Source organism: Pongo abelii, chromosome 10 (assembly GCF_028885655.2).
Source record: "Pongo abelii isolate AG06213 chromosome 10, NHGRI_mPonAbe1-v2.0_pri, whole genome shotgun sequence".
Lineage (NCBI taxonomy): Eukaryota > Metazoa > Chordata > Mammalia > Primates > Hominidae > Pongo > Pongo abelii.
The window spans coordinates 10,478,226-10,497,745 of NC_071995.2; the positions used below are offsets into that span (position 1 = coordinate 10,478,226).

Genomic DNA, 19,520 nt, shown 5'->3' on the forward strand with positions numbered 1-19,520 from the left:
TAATTTGAGCAAGTTTTTTTTGTTGTGTTTTTTTTTTTTTAAAAAAAACGGAGTCTCACTCTGTCACCCAGGCTGGAGCGCAGTGGCGTGATCTCGGCTCACTGGAAGCTCCGCCTCGCGGGTTCACCCCATTCTCGGGCCTCAGCCTCCTGAGTAGCTGGGACTACCGGCGCCCGCCACTACGGCCGGCTAATTTTTTGTATTTTTAGTAGAGACGGGGTTTCACCGCGTTAGCCAGGATGATCTCGATCTCCTGACCTCATGATCCGCCCGCCTCGGCCTTCCCAAGTGCTGGGATTACAGGTGTGAGCCACCGCCCCCGGCAATTTGAGGAACTTTTTAATCATCATGCTTCTTGTAAAAAGTAGTACCATTTATCCGGTTTCTAAATTCTTTCCACTACATTATGATGTCTTTCATAGACTCCATTATCTATGTTTATGGCTGAAGAATGAGTTAAAGACGCTAATAACAATGACAAGGAGTACATGCAGTAAGAATGAAAATTAGTGGAATACATAACATTGTGGTTAAGACTGATCAATATACAGGGATGGCCTGTATATATTTTACACGTGTAAAATATGTGTAAAAGAGAAAGACAACAAGATGTTGACCACTGTGGGTGTTATAATAATGATTCCAGACAGAAACAAAAGGAAGTGAGTATTTTGCAACTGGTGATAGCTATTCACAGACTTTTTAATGTATACCACTTTTAAACTAAAGCTGTTCGCCTTTGACTTACCAGGCTTTCCACAAATACTAAATACTGTTTAATTTGGAAATGGTAGGATTTCCTGTCATAAAAAAGCATAATTAATATTTTCTCCTTCATTTACAGAAAGCTTAAACATGTGGATTTCAAAGTGAAATGATCTTTTTTTAAAGTTAATAAACTAAACAATTAATAACTATCAGACCAAAATTACAGCAGAGGTTTTGTTACAAACAGTAGGGAAACTGAAGGAAAAAATGTGTTAGTCTGCAGTCATACCGCAAAGTTGATCAGGCATATGTATACGAAACATATGTAAGTAAAAAGTTAAATAATAAATAACAATCAATTGGATTAAGATTTACATTAATATTTGAAGAAAAGGTAAATATTGACTAAGAGGAGAAAGGAGAAGGCAATGTTTTTCAGGCAGGTGACTAAGAGGAGAAAGGAGAAGGCGATGTTTTTCAGGCAGGTGACTAAGAGGAGAAAGGAGAAGGCAATGTTTTTCAGGCAGGGCAAACATCTGAATAAAGGTCAGGAAGTTTGAATACATATACCTCTTGTAAAAAGCGATACCAGGCGTCAGGCATGCTAGCTCACTCCTGTAATCCCAACACGTTGGGAGGCCGAGGTAGGAAGATTGCTTGAGCTCAGGAGTATGAGACCAGCCTGAGCAACATGCTGCAACCCTTCCTCTACCAAAAAAATACAAAAATTAGCTGGGCATGGTGGTGTGTGCCTGTAGTCCCAGCTACTTGGGAGGCTAAGGTGGAAGTTTCACTTGAGCCCAGGAGGCAGAGGTTGCAATAAGCCAAAATTGTGCCATTGCAGTCCAGCCTGGGTGTCAGAGCCAGACCATCTCAAAAAGAAATAAAAAATAAAAAATAAGCAGTACCATCTAATCTCATCTAGTCCACCCAGTGTGATTGAGGGAAATAGTGTGATTAAGGTGAAATGGGAGAGGTCTGGCCCCGCTAGCAGGGTATGTGACAGGGGTGTGTCTGTCTGTTTGACTGTCATGAGCTCAAATCCCTTGTGGGAGGGAGAGCATGCAGACGGGCAGGTGCAGGAGCTGGGGTGGGCACTTTGGGCTGTGGCCCCACTGTAGTGTCTAGGGGTGGGTGCCTGGAACCCCAGTGTTACAATGCTCTTTTAGCTCTGCCATCTGCAGACACTTAAGTGTTAACCAGCTCAGTGACTCCTCGGCCTTTTCTCAAGGGCAGAGGGCCAGTGTGACAGCTTTCTGTATTCCAAGCTCTTGTCCAGCATCCCAGAAGAAACGGGTCACACATGAACTCAAAGGATGAATGTGGGGGTTTTACTGAGTTGTGGATGTGGCTCCTAGTGGGATGAATGGGGAGCTGGAAGGTGGGTGAAATGGGAAGGTGATCTTCCTCTGGAGTTTGGCCATCCAACAGCCAAACTACTCTCTGACCACTCCCAGCCAAACTCCTCTTGGCGTTCAGAAGTTCCTCCTCTTCTCTCCTTCTCTGTCACGTCATTCCACCTTTCATCTGCTTATCTTCTCATGTCCTTGTCTGCTCATCTGATCTGGAGCCTGGAGTTCAGGGTTTATACGGGTACAGAATAGGGGGCATGGCAGGCCAAAAGGCAACTTTTTGGGGCATGAAAACAGGAATGTCTGTCCCCATTTGGAGCTGCCAGTCTCCCAGCTTAAGGGTGGGGCACGTGCCAGGTAACCACTCTCTTCTTTATATATATATATACACATATATATATGTATATATATATATGTGTATATATATAAAATACTTCAAGTTCTAGGGTACATATGCACAGCGTGCAGGTTTGTTACATATGTATACATGTGCCATGTTGGTGTGCTGCACCCATTAACTCGTCATTTACATTAGGTGTATCTCCTAATGCTATCCCTCCCCCTTCCCCCGACCCCATGACAGGCCCCGGTGTGTGGTAGGAACAACCCTCTTCTACCCAGTATTTCCCTGTCTCTTGTCTGTATCAAAGAGAAAGTGAAATGATCTAGTATATTTGAATTAAGGATTCACAGAATGTTAAGTATATCTACTATTGTACTTTCCAATTAAAATTACTATAAAACTCCATGGCAGGGACTATTAATTAATCATTTATTTGAACATATGTTTATTGATCACTGCAGATGTCCAAGGCACAATTCTATTTTCTGGGGATCAATGGTTAATGAATCATACAAGCATTTAGCTTATATTATAGCAGAGAGTGGTCAGCACAGATAGTAAAGAAACATAGAAAGCAAAGATCAAGATAATTGTATATCATGGAAAGTGTTATGAATGAAGAAAAGTGATATAATCGAGTTCTTCTGGACAGGCTCGAACAGACCCTGGTTGTGCTCAAGAGGACCGGTTTGTTTAAGCTTCACTGTCAGTGCTTGGACAATTGCCCAGGTTTCTTCCATTTTTAATGTAATCCAGAATAATCCAAAGTTACTTCTACGATGACAGCTGCCATTTCTTGCTCTTTCTATGCTTTTAGCAGTTATATTTGTGGCAGGAATTAAACTTATGACAGATTTACTATTAAGAAAAATAAAGCACAGAGGTTCAGTAACTTGCCGAAAGCCACAGGGCAAGTAAGTGTTGCTCCAGGATTTGAATCAATTCGTCTGTCTTCATAGTGCTTCATTTTAATTGGGATATTTTATTATGCTGGTCAGGTATATTCACCTGATTGGGTAAATATATTACTACATTGTGAAATAAATTCCGTCCTATATCCATCCTCTGTCTCCTCCTTGTGGCCATTTATTTTCCTTCTGCTTTTAGTTTATTTTTGTTTCCTGGCTTTCATCTTCACTTTTCCCTATTTCTTTTTTGTAAATAATTCTGAATGAATTGTCATTCTTGCCATTCTCTGGGTACTTTCCCATTTAAACCCCACTTTAAAAGTGTCCTCTGAAATAGGCACGAAATGTGAGAACAGAAAGAACAGAGTGAGAATGAATCCTTCTGTCATGTTAACTCAATATTTCTTTTAAAGTCTTCTAAATCAATAATACCTCCACATTTAATTACTGTGTTTCCATATTTTCCAAGGTGAACAATATTTTCTGACAGGTTTAATTCATGTGAGAGCAGCAAGAAATGTCAAAGGTGATTCCAAGTTTTTAGCTGAGAAACTGTACGTATGGAGTGTACATTTATTAAGATGAAGAAACACATTGGGAAAAGGTACCCATTTTTTATGTGTTAAGTTAGAAAATCCTATAATATATCAAAGTGAATATGCCAAGAATCCAGTCAGATATGTGGTCCTGTAGATCAAGCACTGGTATGGAGATAACAATTTTTGGACATTATCAATGTATGGCTGTTATCTCAAATCATGAATCTATAAGAAATTAATTCCCATTCTGCCATTCTCTGGGTACTATCCAATTTTGTTCATTCCAGGATAAGTTTTTCTTTAAAAAAAAAAAAAAAAAAAGAAGACCAGGAATTGAACTCTAGGACACAACAACATCTTAAATTAATTTAAAGAAGAATCAGTTAGTCTGAGGGAGGATTGGGTTGTGAGTGAAGCAAAAGGAAAACCAAGAGAATAGTGTCCTAGGGAACAAAGTATTTTGGAGAAGAAAGTTTGTTATGAAAAGTGAATAATCAGTTATTTAAAATTCTGTTTATACTATGTGTAAGATAAATCATGAGAACTAGCCATTGGATGTGTTTATATTGAGGTAATGTTGACTTTAGCAGGAGTGTTTTTATAGAAATAGTGAAGGAAGGGCTGGTTGTGGTGGCTCACGCCTGTAATCCTAGCACTTTGGGAGGCCGAGGGGGACGGATCACGAGGTCAGGAAATAGAGACCATCCTGGCTAACACGGTGAAACCCCGTCTCTACTAAATATACAAAAAATTAGCCGGGCGTGGTGGCGGACACCCGTAGTCCCAGCTACTCGGGAGGCTGAGGCAGGAGAATGGCGTGAACCCGGGAGGTGGAGCTTGCAATGAGCCGAGATCTTGCCACTACACTCCAGCCTGGGCCACAGAGCGAGACTCCGTCTCAATAAAAAAAAAGAAAGAATAAAAATTAAAAAATAAATAGTGAAGGAAAAAGCCTAATTAGAATAGGTTTGGGAAGATCATAGAGAAATTTTTGAACCCATTTGTTGTTAAGAAAATTAGAGAAATGGAGTGATCATGTGTATGGTGTCACAGTGAACAAAAGATGGCTTTTGCTTGTTTTAACATAGGAGATATTATATCATCTTGGGAAGTGAACGTAAGTGAACAAGTAGAGATAAAAAAATGGAAAAATTGATAGTGTCAGAAAGAAAAAAAGAAGGAAAATTATAAGCTTGAAATATTTAAGGAGATAGGTGGATGGATTTTAATACACAGATGGAGATTGATCTTAGATGAGGTAGCACAATTTAACCACTGTTGAAAAGAATACTACCTTATATACTGATGTAGATGTTTTGGTATATTTGACTAGTGAAACACAGAAAACTTCTTTCTGAATTTTTTTTTCTTAAGATAATGTTAATGGAAAAGCCAGGTTATCCATTTAGTTTGTAGAAAGAGAAGACAGAAAGAAATTTGAGAGTTTGAGAAAGAAAAAGAGATTGGGAATAATCTTTTAGGAGATTTGCAGAACAGATTGTAAGAGTGCTGAGAAGTTACATTTCAAAAACGTAAGATAAAACCAGTTAATATGGTCACATTCAGCTACTTGAATGTATGCACAGAGCAGGTAGGGTTGGATTTAACCAAGCTGCATTTTCTAGATGCTTATGATGAATGAAGAGGTAAGCAAGGAAGTTGTAGCTGTGTGTAAAAAAATGATTTTTATAATTGGCCCTGCTAAGTGGTGCATGCTAGGTATAATAGGCAATGAGACATGAGGGATTGACAACAACGAAAAGGTGGCATGGTCAGTGAAGTTGCTATCTCAGTGGGCATTGAAATACTGTAGAGTGTAGAATCCCTGGAGAGAGTGGGCTGGAAACATAGGAGGTGGAGGTCAGAGGGTGAAATATCTGAAACAGATCATGGAAGAATTTCTCATATTGGAAATGAAATTGTCTGCACTCTAGTGCAGTGCTGTTCAATAGCCATGTTGCTAATAATGGAAATGTTATTTACCTGCACTGTCCAATTGTGTAGCCAATGCCACCTGTGGCTGTTAAGTACCTGAAGTATGACTAGTGTGACCTAGGAAATAAATTTTAAATTTTATTTAATTTTAATCAATTTAGGTTTAAATAGCAATTATATGCCTAGTGATTACTATGGTGAATAGCATAGCTCTAAACTAGGATCATCTAGTGGGTGACTGATTTTTGTGTGTGTGAGCAACTGATTTCTGAGTGTGGGTAAGGTTATTGGAGGCAAATTCAAGAACTGAGAGTCCATAGTACTGGAATTATCACCACCCTCAATGTCAAAATCACTGATGATAATCATGATAGGAGTAGAGGTCAATAAGATTTAAGATAGTTGAAAAAATAATGAAGAAATAAGGAGAATTTGGTAAATTACTGCAACAAAGTGAGTTTTTTAATAGTGTAACTGGTAAAATAAGCTACAGAGATGCTGTAAGGTTTTAAGGGAGAAAAGTATATACAGAAATGTCTAAATGAATATGATAATACACTAATAATGATAGATGATATAGCTTTTTGGATCATAATAATAGAAAGTATGTGAGAAGTGTTATCAATCTTCTTTCTCTTAGAAATAATTAGGAATCAGGTGACATTCTTCATCATTGTTCAAGCTAAGCATCATTTCATGGATAGTGAGAAGTTAATACTTTGTTAGGAAACTTTAAGGTATATGAAAGAATTAAGGAAATGAGGATGAAAACCCAGTTTTTGCAAAATCTGGTGAAAGTTATGAGAGGTGAGGCCAGCTGACTTCCTGGATCCAGTGGGGACTCAGGGAACTTTCCCGTCTTACAAGAGGATTGTAAAACGCACCAATCAGCGCCATGTAAAACGCACCAATCAGCACGCTGTAAAACGCACCAATCATCACTCTGTAAAATGTACCAATCAGCAGGATTCTAAAAGTAGCCAATTGCGATCAGGATTGAAAAAAGGGCAGTCTGATAGGATAGAAACGGAACATGGAAGGGAACAATAAGAGAACAAAAGCTGGCCACCCCAGCCAGCAGCAGCAACCCGTTGGGGTCCCCTTCCACGCTGTGGTAGCTTTGTCCTTTCGCGCTTCACAGTAAACGTTGCTATTGCTCACTGTTTGGGTCCCTGCCATCTTTAAGAGCTGTGACACTGATCGCAAAGGTCCACTGCTTCATTCTTGAAGTCAGCGAGACCACGAACCCACCGCAGGAACCAACTCCAGACACGGACCAGAACAGAGATGGAAAACCATTCTTACTTTCTTATTTTCGTAATCACCTATCTAAACTGGTCCTCATGTCAGTGGTCTCTGCCTTTTCTTAATTCACCTAGAACAGTAAACATAAGCATAGATTTATTATTTGTTTCGATATTTTTGATAGTGGAGTTTTGTTGATATATGACTTAGAGCCTCCAAACATTTTTTTGATTATTTCCTCAATTTGAAAAAAACAAAAACAAAAAAACATGAACAAGCAACATCTGTACATTTAGGTGTTTAGAGATCATGCACAATGTTCCTAAAGAGAAAGTTTTCACATTACCTTTCTGCACCTGCTTCACACCTGTGGGGTGAGTGCACCTCACGCTGGACACCTTTGACTAAGATAATCTCCACACAGACATGAACCTTGGAAGTATTAGATCACTCTCCAGTCATCTGAAACCACAAAACCCATACCAAATCCTTCCCCTAAGTACAATTATCCAATCTTCTGCCTCTCCCCGAAGGCAAGCTTTAGAGGAGATTCTTTAATTTCATCACTCATGTATAGCGCTCCCCCCCACCCTATATTTTCATGGGTTCTGTATTGACTACATATTGCTACTGTAACAAGTTACCACAAATGTATTATCTTAAGGCTCTGCAGATTAAAAGTCTGACATGAGTCTCATTGGGCTAAAATCAAGGCTCTCGTCAGGGATGTATTTCTTTCTAAAGGCTCTGTGGGAAACACTGTTTCCTTATTACCTTTCTATCATCTAGCCCAAATTCATTGGCTCCTGGCTCCCTTCCTCCCTCTTCAGCTAGCAATATTGCAGGTCCCTGAGAGTTCTTTTCTTTGTTTTGGTCACATCATTCTCTGACCACATCTAAGAAATACTCTCCCTTTTTAAGGACGCAAGTAATTAAATTGCATCTACTCAGATAATCCAGGGTAATTTTCTCATCTCAAGGTCTGTAACCTTCAAAACTTACAGCATCTCTGTAGCTTATTTTATCAGTTACACTATTAAAAAACCATAATGGTATCTGAAATGTCCCTTTTACCAAGGTGAGCCGCCATATTCAGAGGTTCTGAGGATTAGAACATGGGAGTCATTGGGGGCTGTTACTCTACCTCCTGCAGATCCTTAACAACAATTTATTTTGTTATATAAGTTAGTAAGTTTAATGAAAAGTTATGGTGGGATTAGAAGTAGATTCAATTCTTTAAGGTGTATGTAAATCCTATGGCTATAAATCCTATGACCAACTACATGTGCAACATGTTGTTTTTCTCCTGTTCTTCCAGATAATAGAATACTCTTTATACAAATTGTCAACTCTTTATTGCTCATGTTATGTTGTTGAAATTAATAATATCTCAGTGAGAATGCTTTGCGCAGTGAGTTTAGTTCAGTTTTACTGAATGCATCTTTTCAGAGCGTTTTTAGACCTAAGCGAGAGAAAATAGAGATTGGTTATTTTATTAAGTTTTTTAAAAATGTAAATAAATAGAAGTTTAAAGAGGCTTCGAGTCCTAAAGACACTCTAGAGATCCCCATTATCCAGTAGTTGTATGGATATCCAATTATTTCAGCACTGTTTGTGGCTATGGTTGTCCCACACAGCATCATCTGATTTTGTAGTCCAGAAATACAGCATGCTTTCTATAAGAGTTCTGCTACCCTGCAGGAATGACTGAAAGACAGACAAACAAACTAAAACCAAAAACACCTTACCATGTGCCGGTGTCTTTCTCTCTAGCATCGGCCTGCTTTTTTCACTTTCGCTTCCCTGAAACTTCAGGTAGTTATCTTTTTAAAATCTTGTCCTGTGTATTCCTTGCTGTCTGCAGGATTATCCCAGGGTTGTTGCTCTGTTAGGAACTTTCCCAACCATGCCAGAAGAGGGCACTCCCATTCACACTCACGTTAAGTAGCTAAGTAGCCATCAATTTCTTCTCCATGCCCCATTACCAACACCATGTCTCTCTCTCTCTCTCTCTCTCTCTCTCTCTCTCACACACACACACACACACACACACACACACACGTTTGAATTTTCTATAATAGCAGCCAGGTGTGTGGCACAGCTCTTTCTGTCTTAATGTGTGTCTCTCTGCTTGATATCTAATGTGGCTGAGAATAAACTAGAACCAATATCTCCAGGCAGATTAGCTAGACTTAGATAGATGTAAAGAAGACAACCTGACTCTTTTCTGAAACTTTCAGAGCATCTTCTACCCCAAGTATCATGGGAATTCCCTCATGTTCCTCCTGCTCTGCCTCCAAGCACCCCTTCTTTGCTGCGCAACAAGAAACGGTTCTGACAGAGCGGACAGTTTGAGATCTGTAACATTCTAATAAGAATATTTCTAAGGAGAATATTTGACTTTTCTCACTTTCTCTGCAGAGAAACAAATTGTCATTCTTCTCTTACAGATGGGCAGTAGAGTGTGTCTGGGTCAGCTGAGTGACTATATCAAAGCTCCCAGCCTAGAAAAAGACATGCTGTTCCCAGGCCTCAAGATAATGAAACATTAATTCGATAAAGTAGTGTTTTCTTCTACAATGTCTGAAGAAGTGACCTACGCGACACTCACATTTCAGGATTCTGCTGGAGCAAGGAATAACCGAGATGGAAATAACCTAAGAAAAAGAGGTAGGAATTCAGAGAACACCAGCTGTGTCCTTGGGGAAGTGGACAGGTGTTAAATGCTTTGAGGTGCCAGCTTTAATACTGGCGTTAAAGACAGTGTGGTGTGAAATCTCCAAAACGGGGACAAATAGTTGTGGAATGTATTAGAAGAGTGAGTGTTGCCAAGGTTGAAGTGAAAATATGTGGCTTTCAGAACCTCTTTAAAATTGTGTGATATCACTATGTTTCAGGAAGCTCTGTGTTTTAGTGAAAAATTCTGACTGCACATGCCAGAAACTGAGCTTGGGGAATTAGACATTTCTTTTTATGAACATAATCCTTGATATTTATACCTTGTTAGAGATGCCAGGAGGATATTCTTTCAGAAACCAGATTGGAGGCTTCTAAAATAGAGAAGGTAGAGGACATTTTTCTTTTAGATGATGTAAGTTACTTAAGAGAAAATTGGAAGATGAGTGAGTGGATTAGAAATGGATCAGAGCTAGTTTTTCTTTTGTCAGTATTTTTTCAAATTTTAGGGTAGTTGAAATCTGAGTATAATTTGTAATGTTGAACCAGTAATAATAGTATCTGGGTAGTATTTTATGTACATTATATACAGATATAATTGTAATGACAATTCACAATAATATTCGAATATTAGTATTTTCTCCATTACATAGATGAAAAAACTGAGGGTGAGAGAAATTAGATAACTTAAGCAAGCTCACACAACTGCTATGTGGGGAAGCCCAGACTCAGTGCTGGTCTTCAGCTCATTCTCTTATGCCTAATTGGAAAAATAGTAGTCTCCGTGGTCAAGACTCTGATTTAATACATAAGATCACATCTCTTATTTTCAGATATGTTAACTATCCAGGTTCTCCTGAATCATGTCAGTCATCTGAACTACTTTCTCCTGCCATCTAGATTTATCTTTACATTTTGTGTGGTGCATGACATTTGAGGGAAGGATATTTACAAAAAGCCAATGGGAATAGACTTTCCATATGTCTAATTAATGTGGTTACACGTTTTTGCCTTGTTTTGTTTTACTTTTTAATTCTAATTCTAACCTGTGATGAAAAAGCAAGGTGTGGATATGGTGCATATCATAGTGTACCTAGAGTCTGTCATGCTATATCTAAAACATTGCGCTAGATGTTGTTTGGACCTAAATCAAGGGATAGGAAGCTAAGGAAAATATGACAACCATTGATATTTTAAACAACAGCAACGAGTAGGATGCTAACGGCTTTCTGGTCTATTCTGCTGTTTGTAGGTTAGACTGCACATTCTTTCCTTCTTTCATTCAGTATTCATTCATGATTTATTAGGTGATAAATAGCATGAATAATAGATAAGTTATTGTTAACAGGTAAAAGATACTTTAAAAAGCAGAATCCACTTTCACAAGGCAGACAGAACATCTGCCTTATAGAGACTTTTGAGCTCAAAGCTTCAGGTGTCTCCTACTGTCAGCATCATCCAGAAAAGCAGTTTTTAGATCTCTCATTTATGAATTCAATAAACTTGAGGAAGAAAAGTGAGTAATGATGTAAAACAAAAACCTTGAAATTAGGAGAAGCTTCCTCTTAAAGTGAAGGATAGCGGTGGAGAAATGGAGGGGAACCAAGGATGGCATCCTCATTGCACTTCATATCAGGTATTTTCTAAATGAGGGCATTAAAGAAGCAAGAAAGAAACATTAGTATCGGGAAGCTCCCTAAGTGGGAGAAATAAACAAACCAAAGTGAAACAAGCACAAAGCAGTTCTGTTTGCTGATTGCTCTGTTGGCTTTCTCCAGGGCATCCAGCTCCATCTCCCATTTGGCGTCACGCTGCCCTGGGTCTGCTAACTCTTTGCCTGATGTTGCTGATTGGGCTGGTGACATTGGGGATGATGTGTAAGTATATCAGCATCGAACCCAACAAAGGCAACTAGAAAACATATTTGTAAACCATGTACTTTCAGCTTGGATTGTAGATGGGTCCTAGCATCCTGAATCGTCTGATACTTTTCTGCTGTCTCATATCTCTCCTATTCATCATATCTTCCCAAAAAACCGGCAAAAGACATTATCAGGATTTGGTTCTAAATTCATTGTTTTATCTTGATAAGCTAAACTGGACTTAGACAAAGACTCTTTGTTTCTAGTTATTCATTAGAATAAAGAGCCTCTTTTCTGCCTAGACACACATTCACTTATCATTCCAATGCTGAGAAATAAAGTCAAGAAGTATGTATTGAAGGCAGTGCATGCTATTTTATTTACCTGGAAGACTTAGCACTAGACTAGGCTCAGTCTGATTACATGAGACTTCTCTAGTGGAGAGAAATCTTCCAAGTAGCAGCAACAGCCGGATTTCTATGATTGAGAAAGACATATAAACAAAGAGGAAGAGTGGCCTGATACACCTTACCAAGTAAGAGAGTTGAATCATCTCCACATGACAATGGAAGCTCCACTCTCAAGCACCACAGCCACAAAGGAACGTTCTATTGATTCTGACCCATCCTTGGGAAGTTGGGGATGAACATGGTAGGGAGTTCTTGAGTAATGAGAAAAACATCCTGAGAATACAAACTTTATAGGGTTGTTAAGTATATGGTATACAGAGTAGTGAATTGGCACGGTAATCACTTACAGGGAACTCATAGTCAAGAAAGTTAATTTGCTGAATGATACTAACGTCTCCTCTGCTACATTCATTTCTTTTTAATGATTTAATGGATAATTTTTTAGATTTAATGGATAATTAGGATTTGGACATATCTTTGTCAACATAAAAAGAGGCTAATGATGTACCTTGCTCTTTTGAAAAGGAGTATGATGTTCAAGCAGCAGTAACAGATATTCTGGAGTCAATCAGTATGAGGATTAGCAGCTGATCTTCTCCAATAATGTATATTTAAAAATTAAGTGAAAATGCAATAACATATGTCCATTGGTTCAATATAGAAGGGTGACATTTCTTTTCTAAAATTTAGTGCTTTTGGTGCAGTGGTTCTTAAATTTGTTGTGCTGATGAAGCAACTTAAATGCTTATGAAAAGGGCATATTTCATGGACCCATGACCAGAAATGGTCTGATGTACCATTAAGATCTGCTTTTTTTTTTTCTGTTGGTAAACAAGCATCTCAGGTCATCTGCAGAGTTTGAGATATCCATTGTCCCAAAGAATGCTGTTTTCATTAAAACAACAATTACATCATCTATCTCCAAATAAAATAAAACAAAAATAAAATAATTTCATGAAAATGAGTGGCAGAATGACTGGCCCTTCCTTAGATGTGATGTCAGAAATATATAATTATTAAATCATTATTATAATATAGTGCAATAATAAAAATGTAAATAAAATTATAAAGAACTGTAAATAATTTGGAATAGAAAGGCATCTGGTTTGTTTCTTGCATGATACCTCAAATACTAAGAGCTACTAATAAATCTTGAACAATAAAGAAATGTTTCTGTCACAAGAATTATCTACAGTTATAAGAATAGAAGAATATATGAACTTGTCTCCTGTCACATCTTGGAGTTTTGCAGATATCTAATGACATTAACTCAGATTCAGAGAAATTGAGTCAACTTCAGAAAACCATCCACCAGCAGCAGGATAACTTATCCCAGCAACTGGGCAACTCCAATAACTTGTCCACGGAGGAGGAATTTCTCAAGTCACAGATCTCCAGTCTACTGAAGAGGCAGGAACAAATGGCCATCAAACTGTGCCAAGAGCTAATCATTCATACTTCAGGTAATCAGACTTAGACCTGCTGACCAGTCAGATGGCATATGTTACCGTGGTCTAAGTTGATCACATGTACCACCTCAGAGTATTGAGAGAGTTACGTCATCCAATGAACCTTAATGATGTTGCACTAAATTTACAGACAGCAAGGAAATATACAAATTCATTTAATATTTTTGAAACCACAGGCAAATTTGGGAAGTATCTTGGAATGATACCAATCTGGATACTTCAACCCCTCATTTTATTAACAATTTCTAGGTGATCATGTTGCTATGAAAGCTTAAAAGCATAGCTGGTAATTCTGAGGTCAGAAGACTAGGCCATGAAAAGAGAATCCCTGTTGCGCCAACCTATAACCAGGGGTCACTTTATTTTCAGAGGCTTCTAAAGCAGTATGCTTTCAGGGTGCTGGCCCTCAGTCCCTATTGTTCAATTACATGATTTCGTTTCAAAGCCTTCTCCAGTCACTCCAGAGTCATTCAGTTTATATTATTGGGTATAATTTCCTTTTCAGACCACAGATGTAATCCATGTCCTAAGATGTGGCAATGGTACCAAAATAGTTGCTACTATTTTACAACAAATGAAGAGAAAACCTGGGCTAACAGTAGAAAGGACTGCATAGACAAGAACTCTACCCTAGTGAAGATAGACAGTTTGAAAGAAAAGGTAGGACTGAGTCTCATTCTCTAGTTATAGACATTATCCACACAATGAGAGAGAAATAAATAAAATATATGATTCACATGATGGAAATTCAGTGCATCTTGAATTAGAATTAGTACATGAATTTAATGAATGTTCTCATCTGTCTTAACTCTGCAAACTGGAATGTGGCGCTCAAGTAAAACTTTTTCTCTGTTTTCTCTCTTAGGATTTTCTTAAGTCACAGCCATTACTCATGTTTTCGTTCTTTTGGCTGGGATTATCATGGGACTCCACTGGCAGAAGTTGGTTCTGGGAAGATGGCTCTGTTCCCTCTCCATCCTTGTACGTTTCTAACTATTGAGGGTAAACACAAGCTTTCCATAGAATCCTGGGAAAATTAATAATGATTGTGAGAATTATAAATACAGACATAAAAAGAAGATTACAACATACTGAGAAAAGAGCTCCAGTAACAAATATTGAAAGAAGGTATAGTTCATTTCATCTCTGTGACAAATTTATAGCAAGGCACTGAATTTTATCTTTTGGTAGAAATGTATTTATTTAACACACACACACACACACCTAATACTACATTCAAAGTATTTTATAAATATTAACCCTTGAAGAAAGCACTGTTATATTCCCATTTTATAGGTAGAAATATTATAACAGAGAGATTAAGTAACTTGCCTGAGGTCACTCAGCTCATAAATTGCACTTTAGGGACTGTGTACTCAGTCACTCAGCTATTCTGACTCCAGCACCTACAATCCGAAAGGGTGCTGCTGGTCTTAAGAATACACATTGACACATTTATTTATACCAAATAACTGTCAACCATTTTCTAACAAAAAGTAAGACTGAATTGACTGATTAGTTCAACAATTAGTGTCATGTTGAGGATTTACCAATTACAATATATGGCAAGTTTCTTTTATGAGTTAAAATGAACTAAACCTTCCACTTCAGGGTTTGGATGAAACTATTTAAAGGACAAATAGAATATATAACACTTGGAAAATTTCAATTTTTTTAACTATTTAAAGTTATGGAAAAATAGATGTCAACAAAAATGTGTAAGGTGATATTAGGTTTGCTAAATTCTTTCACAGACTATAAAACAAAACATTTTGAGGAATACCTCTCATCATAACTACATTAAAATGAAACAACTGTATTAATATTTTAAATATAATAGTATTTTTCTATTAGATAAAATTTAAGATCATTGGCATCTTAATGGATTTTTAAATTTTTTATTGATACATAAGAGATGCATATGTTTTGTGGTATATGTGATAATTTGATACATTCAGATAGTGTGTAAAGATCAAATAAGTGGAATTGGGATATCTATCACTTTAAATATTTATCTTTTCTTTATGCCAGGAGCATTCAAATTATTATTTTCTCATTATTGTGAAATGTACAGTAGATTATTGTTAATTGTATTCACCCTAATAATCTATCAAACACTAGGTCTTACTTCTTCTATCTAACAGGATATTTGTACCCATAATGGCTTTTTATCTACCCTCCTCCCCCAACAAATAATTATCCACCCCCCTCCCTCCTGTTTCACTCTTTAAAGCATGTTGTCAACATTTTCTTAAACTGAATAATAATCACTCTCTTCTGTCAAAGATGCCATGCTTCAGCTGTGACTCAGCAGTTCCTTAAATCACAAACAATGGTAGGTCTATTATTTTCTCCCTGGATACACTTTATCTTCATCCATTTCCCAATGTTTCGTCATGGCTATTTCTACTCAAACACTAATCCCCCATTCTCTAATCACCATTATTAATCCTATCAAGTCAATTTGTTTGGTTTCACACTAATAATAATGACAAAAAGCACATGCAGAGTAATACACAAACAAACAAAAAAAAGTGACAGTTACTTTTTGTGACAAGAGCAATATTGGGCATGAACTGATTAATATTAATCTGAGGTGTTGCTACTAGACTGAAGGTTTCCAGGTGTAGTACCATGACATCATGTAAACACATTCCATGTTAGAATCTAAGATGTGTCCCTTTTCTCAAAGGGATTTTAATCATCCTTGGCCTCTCTACTCACTCTTAATCAAAGTGTGGAGGAGGTGACCCCCACAGCAGGGTTCGGAACCTACGGACCCTGGCCCCTGAGACATGCAGCTGTCAGATAAGCCAGCATGTCAAACTCAGGTTAGAGAGACTGAGCTTCCAGATTGCATAGCCATTTCCTTGACTACTGAGTAAAGGCCAAGGCTAAGATTTAGTAAGCCTAGCCCTGAAGCAAGAAAAGAATATGGCAGTGTAATGCAGGTCATTTAGAAAAAAACAATGTTGGGCACAAAGAAAATTTAGATCTGACAAGTATAATTTTCTGAAGACATTATTTCAGGATTAACATCAATTTCTTAGCAGAGGAAGTGAATACTATTGTCAGAATCATATCTATATAGTCATTCATTTCCTCTTTTAACGTCTGTCTTGTTCTCTTTTTACCCACCACATACGTATAACTATGTGAAAAGTTATATTTGTGCATAGTAAAATGTGATAACGTTTTACAACAGAATGTGATTTTATTTTTATGTTTTTCTTCATTAAGGTCCCAAAGAACTTCAAGTACTTCTAGTATAAGCTGAACTGAGTAGATTTCATTAATGGAATTCCATATTTATGAAGGAAATACAAATTCTCAGTCCAGGATTTAAGTATTTCTCTTAAAGAATTCTACCTGGGATCATGATTAACTTAAAATAAAGAACCCAGATGTGACAGCTCTGGGCAGATTTTGTGCCAGCTTTAGGCAGCTTCAGATTTTGAAGATTTGTGGAGGCAGAAGTCTCTCCATATTCAGATACATGACATTGGCTGTAAGAGCAACTGAGAGCACTAAATAGTAATCATGTTTCAAATATAGAAATTATAATTAATTTTAAATTAATTTTCAGATTTAGTACTAAAGAACTTGACCAGATCAATGGATCCAAAGGATGTGCTTATTTTCAAAAAGGAAATATCTATATTTCTCGCTGTAGTGCTGAAATTTTTTGGATTTGCGAGAAGACAGCTGCCCCAATGAAGATTGAGGATTTGGATTAGTATGCTTCTTCCAAATTCTCCAGGAAGTAAGAGACTTGTGAGTAAGCCCATATGAGGAAAGAGGAAACTACGGTACCAGAGCCAAACCAGCTTTTAAAATGACTGTGTATTTACATTATCAGACAAATGAATTTGTTTAACAGAACATTCTCCAGTTCCTTGTCTGACGTCTTCTGATTTGATGTTATTATTCAGTCTTAAAATTATCCCTGGGGACCAAGGGGAATAGCCATACTATGTCCCTATGATCGTCTCAGAATCATTTCACTGAATTTCTTTGCTTTCTCAAATAAAGACTCCTTTCTTACATTATTATTATATTGTAACGTGTGCACTAGGGTGATATTTAAATATTTAAAAACACAGGCCACAACACTAGAACAAGGTCCAAGAGATGCCTGTTGTGATAGTTGCTGGGTCATTTGGAGGTCTGGGGGATCCCAGGCTAAGGGTCCTGGTAGCTGGGGCTGCAGCACTGTATCAACTGATTTGGAAATATTTTATTTTAGCAAATGTTTGTACCACTGTGAACCAGCTAAGTGTCACACTGCACTTGCAAAATAACTTTTCTTCTCCAACAACCCTATGAAAATATTCTTATTAATCTTTAAAATTTAGATAATTTGTAATCTAGGCATAAGCATTTAATATTTACTTTTTTTTTTTTTTTGAGACACTGTCTCACTCTGTTGCATAGGCTGTCGTATTGTGATGTGATTGGCTCACTGCAGCCTCAATCTCCTGGGCTCAATCCATCCTCCCACCTCAGCCTCCCGAATAGCTGGGACCACAGGCATGCAACACCGTGCTCAGCTAATTTTTGTATGTTTTTGTGGAGACGAGGTTTTACCATGTTGCCCAGGCTGGTCTCAAACACCTAGGCTCAAGCTATCTGCCAGCCTCTGCCTCCCAAAATGCTGGGATTACAGGTGTGAGCCACTGCCCCTAGCCAATATTTATGTGTTTATCATTTATTTAAATTAGTAATATTGATGTTATTGATTTTGTAATCTGGGTATTATTATAAAAATATATTCTCTTACAATTGATATTTTGTTTCCCTCAGAAAAGTCCTAATAAACCGTTTGAAGACATCAAAATATAAGAACCATTATCTTTAATTATTTAGACCTTTCCTGAATCATAGTTTGTCAGTGTTCCTGCACACTAGATACTAAATATTGTAAATCTAGGGTTCAAGATTTTTCCTGGAACAAAATTGCTGATTTCAGAATACTGGTAAAGGATGTAGTTTTCCATTTATCTTCACATAGTTCCATAGCTATATATAGGAAGAAAATAATGGTAAATTAGCCTTTGATCCTGATTTTGCTAGATTGGAAATCTAGAATTTACTGGAAAATTGATATAATCTAAATTCAAAGTTAGATGCGTTTCAATACTTTGACTCCTTTGAAACTACAACTTCATACATACCATCTAGTAGCTTCTTATTCTCTAAATATTTAAAATTATCAACTAATCAATGTTTTATATATGCACCAACAGAAACTCTAGAACAAAGGAAAAATGTCAAGTGTGAAAATTTAGTAAAAATTACGAACAATATATTTAAGCACAACTTTTTAAATACAGACAATTATCATAGTTCAAGTAAACAGAGTTTCTTCGTTCTTATACGGGATTCAAACATAAGTTATATACACATGGATTAAAGAAGAAACTTGATTCTTTCATTTCTCTTTAGCAGTTTGCCGCTGGCATTCTCACAAAGATAAAATTCTTTTTTTTTTTTAATTTTATTATTATACTTTAAGTTTTAGGGTACATATACAGAACGTGCAGGTTTGTTACATATGCATACATGTGCCATGTTGGTGTGCTGCATCCATTAACTCATCATTTAGCATTAGGTATATCTCCTAATGCTATCCCTCCCCTCTCCCCTCACCCCACAACAGTCCCCAGTGTGTGATGTTCCCCTTCCTGTGTCCATGTGTTCTCATTGTTCAATTCCCACCTATGAGTGAGAACATGCGGTGTTTGGTTTTTTGTCCTTGCAACAGTTTGCTGAGAATGGTGGTTTCCAGTTTCATCCATGTCCCTACAAAGGACATGAACTCATCATTTTTTATGGCTGCATAGTATTCCATGGTGTATATGTGCCACATTTTCTTAATCCAGTCTATCGTTGTTGGACATTTAGGTTGGTTCCAAGTCTTTGCTGTTGTGAATAGTGCCGCTATAAACATATGTGTGCATGTGTCTTTATAGCAGCATGATTTATAATCCTTTGGGTATATACCCAGTAATGGGATGGCTGGGTCAAATGGTATTTCTAGTTCTAGATCCCTGAGGAATCACCACACCAACTT

The 19,520-nt window shown here is 37.4% G+C and overlaps 1 protein-coding gene across 2 annotated transcripts; it reads left to right on the forward strand.

The window, feature by feature from the left end:
- The first annotated feature begins 618 nt into the window (after window positions 1-618).
- Window positions 619-18,284, forward strand: CLEC12B (C-type lectin domain family 12 member B). 2 transcript variants are annotated; one of them, XM_002822897.4, is made up of 7 exons: window positions 619-662; window positions 9,481-9,700; window positions 11,485-11,583; window positions 13,223-13,441; window positions 13,953-14,107; window positions 14,313-14,428; window positions 17,034-18,284. In XM_002822897.4, exons 2-7 carry the CDS (start codon window positions 9,610-9,612, stop codon window positions 17,182-17,184), a joined length of 831 nt encoding a protein of 276 aa, XP_002822943.1. In that variant the 5' UTR covers window positions 619-662; window positions 9,481-9,609; the 3' UTR covers window positions 17,185-18,284. The 2 variants fall into 2 exon arrangements, with proteins under 2 accessions (XP_002822943.1, XP_063568093.1); XM_063712023.1 differs by lacking the exon at window positions 619-662 and adding an exon at window positions 8,989-9,118.
- Window positions 18,285-19,520: the final 1,236 nt, after the last annotated feature.

Coding starts and splice junctions, on each gene's coding strand:
- CLEC12B (XM_002822897.4), top strand. CDS start 9,610: ATGTCTGAAGAAGTGACCTACGCGACACTCACATTTCAGGATTCTGCT. Junction 11,584..13,222: donor GGTGACATTGGGGATGATGT/GTAAGTATATCA, acceptor CACATCTTGGAG/TTTTGCAGATATCTAATGAC. Junction 14,429..17,033: donor TCTGTTCCCTCTCCATCCTT/GTACGTTTCTAA, acceptor ATTAATTTTCAG/ATTTAGTACTAAAGAACTTG.